This window comes from Dendroctonus ponderosae, unplaced genomic scaffold (assembly GCF_020466585.1).
Source record: "Dendroctonus ponderosae isolate FM_Combo_2020 unplaced genomic scaffold, Dpon_F_20191213v2 Dpon_F_20191213_1, whole genome shotgun sequence".
Lineage (NCBI taxonomy): Eukaryota > Metazoa > Arthropoda > Insecta > Coleoptera > Curculionidae > Dendroctonus > Dendroctonus ponderosae.
The window spans coordinates 54,586,620-54,593,145 of record NW_026017110.1 but is presented as its reverse complement, the minus strand read 5'-3'; the positions used below and the strand labels follow the sequence as shown (position 1 = coordinate 54,593,145).

Here is a 6,526-nt window from a genome sequence, read left to right as displayed (position 1 = left end):
ATTCGTTTTGGCATCGTTGGATAGAGAATTGAAAAGTCGATTCAGTCGTAACAACGTGAGTGAGGAAATTCGAGTAGTTTTGACCCAGAAAACGAAATTTGAATATCAGACACTTAGGTACAAGATTATGTCAAAATTTCATGTTTTCCGTCCGGTTTTTGCCCATTTCCCGGAGGCAAAATGCGCACGAACGCTCATTTGTACATCATTCTAGACAGAAATAAATGGCCTTTTTAGAAAGTGCACCATCGATAAGCAAATGTTGGCAGTTTTCTCAAAAACTGCTTGAATTCAAGAAGTTTTAGATTTGCGTGGTTTTTTTTGAGTTGCAAAATCCACTTGAACATGACGCTGCTTTTTTCGAAGTTTCTCAAGAACTATTCGAGGCAGAGAATTCGTTTTGGCATCGTTGGATAGAAAATTGAATGGGGGGGGAGAGGGTCATGACCCCCATGACCCCCCCCCTGGATCCGCTCTTGGATTTGATACAACGATCCCTATTGAAAATATAAAAACTGGTTAAATAAGGGTGTAATTAATTTGCTAACACGACAATAAAAAGTGTAGTTCACAGCCAACACACTCACTTTATACTTATTTTGTAAAGATTCATATAAAAACTGTCCACAGTTTAAAAAATCAAGCCGAATTATTGATCATTCAAAAACCGTTCAAACTACGGTGTAAATCACAGAATAACCTAATGCGACAAAAAAATTGAGAAGAGTTCATTTAAACCCAGAAAAGTATTCGGCAGAAAACCTCTTTGGCTGACGTATCAAATGTAACTGAATTTGAAAATGAAAAAACCCTAGCCAAAATCCAGACTCTCCCTCGTCGTTCCTCGTCGAATAAAAATATGCAGCAAAATCATAAAATACAAGTCAACACTTTCTACGGTACATGGTAACCAGGGGAAAATTAATGCAAAACTTACCAAAAGCTGCATCGTGCCGCCTGGAAAGAAAGAACAAAATATGTTTAGTAACGCAGGATATTTGTTCCAAACAGAAAAGCATAAAACTTCAGTTGCTATTCGAAAAATTAAACTCAGTTCAAACTAGAGAATTTATAGATCAGAAAAAATCCTTACCGGCTTTCTGCAAGCTGGCGCCTTATCCTCCATGTTATACCCATCAATCGCCAAAAAGTCCACAAGGCACTAAAACTTACAATGAAAGTCCAGTGCGAATTGAAAACTTTAATCTTGCAGAATGCAGTCAGAATATACTACCACACTCGTAATTATATTTTTAACACTATACTTTTTATCTAAGAACCCGAATCTCACGACACAACGAAGGCGCGACCTGTTGGAAAGTAAAGCATTCACAAACCATGCCATGATTTGTGAATGCTTCACTTTGATTGCACTATTAAGAGCGACGGAACTTGATTTTCACACGAGTTCTCAGATCACACTTTTGCTCCATTTTTTGAAACTTTGAGTTCGTACAGCTTGATATGTTGTGCAAAAGTAGCATAAATGCCAAATTCACCTTCAGTCAGATCAGATGAATGTTTTTGTCTACTCGCATCATTACAAGCGACGGAATAATTAACTTGATCTTGATCTGAGCGAGATTCTGAATTTTAGAATTGAATTTGTTAAAGTGATGGATGAGTGAGCAAATTTAGTTTTAATAAAAACAGAAAATTTAAAAAAAATGTTTTATATTTAAAAAAACGCAGTTAAAGGCTCTATCCCTAGATGACAACTAAAGCTTTATTGATTTAATGAGCCAAAAACTAACAGCATTATTAAAAACCCGCAGTAATTTTGGATTATTACTCTTTCCGAGAAACCTGAAAACATTTGTAGAATAATATATTATATGAGCCGTTTTCTTTGGAAGTGGAGTACGTGTATTTTATTTAATATGGAGATATTTCAGGTTTTGCATTTGAATAATTAAAAAATATATTTATTATTATTACACTGGCTTAAAGAACTTGCAGGTCTTTCAGACCAATGCAAAACGATATTTTTCCATTCACCAATACTTAATACAACGCCACCAACAGCGAACTGAGCTCAAAAATGGATGCATTCAAGCTCCTGATAATTGAAAGCTTGAGTCCGACCAAGAATTACCTACCATCAAATATATTCAGCTGGCCCGCAACGTGATTAAATGTAACCGTTTTATGAAACGACTCAATATATTCAAACGCCTTATAAACTTTTTGAAATAAAATATTGGTTTCGGGATTGTTGGTTTAAAAAAATCGACTGAAAAAAGTTCATTTTATTTCAACACAAATCATAATTTTTGAATTCCTACGAATATATTCTATCAAGCTATAACAAGAATGATGCCTATAAAATATGTAATGCCCGATTTAAAATAACTTCAAATCATTTCGAACAATGCTGTCCCTACGGAACAGGAGATTTCAGTACAAAAATAATATTTAACAAGCTCTAATTATAAGTAATAATTAGTCGACACTTGCAAGACAGAGACAAGTGCGACTGGGAATATAAACCTGAACCGAGTGACTTCTTCCGCAATATCCATCATTTTGGACAGGCACCGGAATCGAAGCATCAATTCTGTTGAATCCTCCAAATCTGCTTTCATCAGAATTCATCACAATCTTGACAGTCCCAGCTTTTTCAATGCCCACTTTGTAATCGGGGAAACTTTTGGTAGGGTGAAAATTAAATGCAAAGAGGCAACCAGCTCTTTCAAAAACGATAATTTTATCATCTTCGTGTTTAAGACTCACATACGCAGGGCCAGCAGCAAGCCATCCATACCTATAATGACAAAATGAAAATAATTGCCAGTTTATAAGGAAAGTGGTGTAACTTACTTTTTCTCAGTTTCGTTCATTGCTTGATCCCAATTATTTAACCATTTGTACTTTAATAATTCGTTATCGACTAAATTCCACTGTCTTCTGGCGTAATGGTATGAACTGTTATTACCTTCTCTTGGAAAATCCAGCCATTCTGGATGGCCGAATTCGTTGCCCATAAAGTTAAGCCAAGCTTCGCCTCCGAGGGCGTGAGTAATGAAGCGAATCATTTTATGTAGAGCGATTCCACGATCAATAATAGCTGATGGTGGCGAAGTGATGCTCATATGAGAATACATTTCCTTGTCCATAAGCCAGAAAGCTATTGTTTTATCTCCCACAAGTGCTTGGTCATGTGATTCCGCATAGGCCACATTAGCTTCCATCCAACGTCGATTGGTCAAGGTATGGACAATGTTACCTACATTATAACCCTAATGCTACTCGCAACTCGATAATATGCAGATAATCTTACCCATATTCCAATCTTCATCTTTGCATTTTTTGAGCAGCTCAATCCACTTGTCCGGAATCGACATGGCAAGACGATAGTCAAAACCCAAACCTCCTTCATCAATTGGGCGGCAAGTACCAGGCATTCCGGACACATCTTCTCCAATAGTAATTCCATCCGGGTTAAAATGATGTACAGTGTAGTTTGCGAGCATTACATACACTACGCCTTCAGTATCAACATTTAAACCGAAGTATTCATCATAGTGACCACTGAATCCTTGGCCGATGCCTGCAAAAAGAGATTGGAACAAAGTCGCATCGGCGCTGGCAAACTCGACATTGATACCTCTGGAATGGTATAAAATTGATGTGCATCCATCAAATCTAAATCCATCAAAGCGATATTCTTCCATCCACCACCGGATATTTGAGAGCAAAAATCGCAGAACTTCATATTCACAATAATTGAATAGCTTCGAGTCCCACAAAGAATGAACACCACGACTCCCAGCGTGAAAAAAGCAAGAATCGGTGCCATCGAACATATTAAGTCCGTCCATAACATTCTTAGAAGCATGAGAGTGAACAACATCTAATAAAACGGTTAAACCATACTCGTGCGCTGTATCGACGAGCCGTTTTAAACCATCCGGATTACCGTATCTAGGCAAAAATTATCTTTCTGAACTTACACTTTTGTTTGATATGTCCGAAATTAGCTAACAATTTGCTGAAAATGTACGTGCGCCATACCTGCTTGAAGCAGCATAGAAACTGGTAACTTGATATCCAAAACTAGCATAATAAGCATGTTCCATGATGGCCATTACTTGAATAACATTGTAACCCTGTTTTACAATACGCGGAAGAATGTTGTCAGTGAAATTATCATAAGTGCCAACTCCATATTCAGATGTAGCGATACCCACATGACATTCATAAATTCGTAGGCTTTTTGGCTTTGGTGGGGCTTTGTGCTTAAATACATAGCGCTAAAAATGTCAGATAATATATTTTACAATCCACAGTTTAAAAAATCATGCATCTTATACGTTTTACTCAAAGTGGATGCTACTCTGTTCTTGGCGGGAAGCAAACATTGCAGAATATGAATGACTGAAGATAAATAAATGAACCAATCGAGGTTTGCATCGGTATATCGCTTGTTTTGCAAAATTTATCTGATATTATTTACCTGCTCTTGTGGTGGATTATAAAATAGTTGTTTATAAATGGTTCCTTCTGATTTTGGCGGTTCTACTACATATGGAGCATATGGTGAAAGTCTATCTTCCTTTTGATGATTTTGCGTTAACACAACAACCTAACACAAATATTTACACCAATGAAGCAAATTGAATTACACTGTCAGAAGCAAATTTTCTACCTTCACTTCTTGAAGATGTGAAATAGCGGGTTTTCCCTCGGCGTTTGCTGGCAGAACAATTTCCCATTTTCCAAATTCAAGTTTTGTATAAGGATGGCTATTTCGATCCCAATTGTCTAAAACGGCAATTATATAGAAATCCACATAAACTCCATTTAGCTTTGCAATAAAAAGATAACAGATTTTGTAGCTACTGATACTTACTAAAATCTCCAGTCAGAAAAAGCCCTAAGGCACTTGGCGCCCATTCTCTGCAGATTATAGAATTATCGGGCTGAACATGCATCCCATAGTACTTATATGCTTCAGTAAAATTGTCAAATCCATCCGCATTTGTTGAAATTTTATCAAGATGATCTTTGAATACACCATAACTGCAGGGAAACGCATACATAAAAAAGTCTAAATGTACATTATTTATATAGAACATTCAGACTATATCTATATTGGTTCTTCTATAAATACAATTGTATTTACATATATTTTTTTATTTCAGCTTGAATACTGATCATGTTGAAATAAAAAATATCTCGAATCGAAACATCGAAAGATATCTGTTCCAGTATTGACTAAAAATTATTTAAACGAAGTATACACGTATGTATTTAGAGGCTTTCTAATTTGCAGGAAACAATTTTGGAATTAGAGTCTTACGTAATATTATTTTTAATTTGCTTTCGATCGAAAAATATAAAACTAGTGATGTATAAACGTTTACAACGTTTTTCCAATTTGAAAATGTGCGTACAGCACACGACCTTCTGCTTCACGTAGAACAACTGATTAAAATCAATACAAATTGTACAGACATATTTTTGGAGGTGTTATATGAGGTTATTTAGAGAGTATCGATAATAAAACAGGAAAAATAATAAGAAAAACTCGGACATTCATATAAAATCCAATCATAAATTCGACAATAATGGTTTTAGTCGCACGTGCAACGTGCAACCGTCAAGTGCTGCTGTTCTCATGAATATTGCGTAAATATCTTTAGCTTTATGCGTACGTAAAAAAAACTAACAGGTGAAACGAGAAGGAGAATGACAAAAGTTTTATTTTTGACATTAACTGATTAAAGTTTATTGCTAACAATTTGAATTTTGGAAAACAGATTAGACCATCAGTTTCTGGCTCTATTTGCTTTAATTGCACAAATCCAAGGGCGGATCCAGGGGGGGTCATGGGGGTCATGACCCTCTCCCCCCCCCATTCAATTCTCTATCCAACGATGCCAAAATCGAAATCTCTGGCTCGAATGGTTCTTGAGAAACTTCGAAGAAAGCAGCGTCATGTTCAAGTGGATTTTGCAACTCAAAGAAAACCACGCAAATCTAAAACTTCTTGAATTCAAGCATTTTTTGAGAAAACTGCCAACATTTCCAGTGCTTCCATGGTTCACTTTCTGAAAAGGCCATTTATTTCAGTATAGAATGATGTACAAACGAGCGTCCTTGTTCATTTTGCCTCCGAGAAATGAGCCAAAACGGGACGGAAAACATGAAATTTTGACATAATCTTGCACCTAAGTGTCTGATATTCAAATTTCGTTTTCTGGGTCAAAACTACTCGAATTTCCTCACTCACGTTGTTACAACTGAATCGACTTTTCAATTCTCTATCCAACGATGCCAAAACGAGTACAAATGAACGTTCTTGCTCATTTTGTCTCCGAGATATGAGCAAAAACGGGACAGAAAACATGGAATTTTGGCATAATCTTGCACCGAAGAGTCCGATATTCAAATTTCGCTTTCTGGGTCAAAACTACTCAAATTTCCTCACTCACGTTGTTACGACTGAATGGACTTTTCAATTCTCTATCCAACGATGCCAAAACGAATTCTGTGGCTCGAATGGTTCTTGAGAAACTTCGAA

General features: G+C 36.4%; 1 protein-coding gene across 1 annotated transcript in view; it reads right to left on the bottom strand.

The window, feature by feature from the left end:
* Nucleotides 1-2,234: 2,234 nt before the first annotated feature.
* LOC109533861 (1,4-alpha-glucan-branching enzyme) overlaps nucleotides 2,235-6,526 on the bottom strand; it is a 5,858-nt gene continuing 1,566 nt past the window's right edge. Inside the window, exons 3-10 of the mRNA XM_019899367.2 lie at nucleotides 4,853-5,022; nucleotides 4,649-4,764; nucleotides 4,457-4,585; nucleotides 4,015-4,253; nucleotides 3,608-3,924; nucleotides 3,281-3,550; nucleotides 2,821-3,226; nucleotides 2,235-2,764 (exon numbers count right to left, since the gene is read on the bottom strand). Of these exons, the coding sequence (XP_019754926.1) occupies nucleotides 2,443-2,764; nucleotides 2,821-3,226; nucleotides 3,281-3,550; nucleotides 3,608-3,924; nucleotides 4,015-4,253; nucleotides 4,457-4,585; nucleotides 4,649-4,764; nucleotides 4,853-5,022 (1,969 nt within the window). The 3' untranslated portion in view covers nucleotides 2,235-2,442. The remainder of the gene's footprint in view (nucleotides 2,765-2,820; nucleotides 3,227-3,280; nucleotides 3,551-3,607; nucleotides 3,925-4,014; nucleotides 4,254-4,456; nucleotides 4,586-4,648; nucleotides 4,765-4,852; nucleotides 5,023-6,526) is intronic.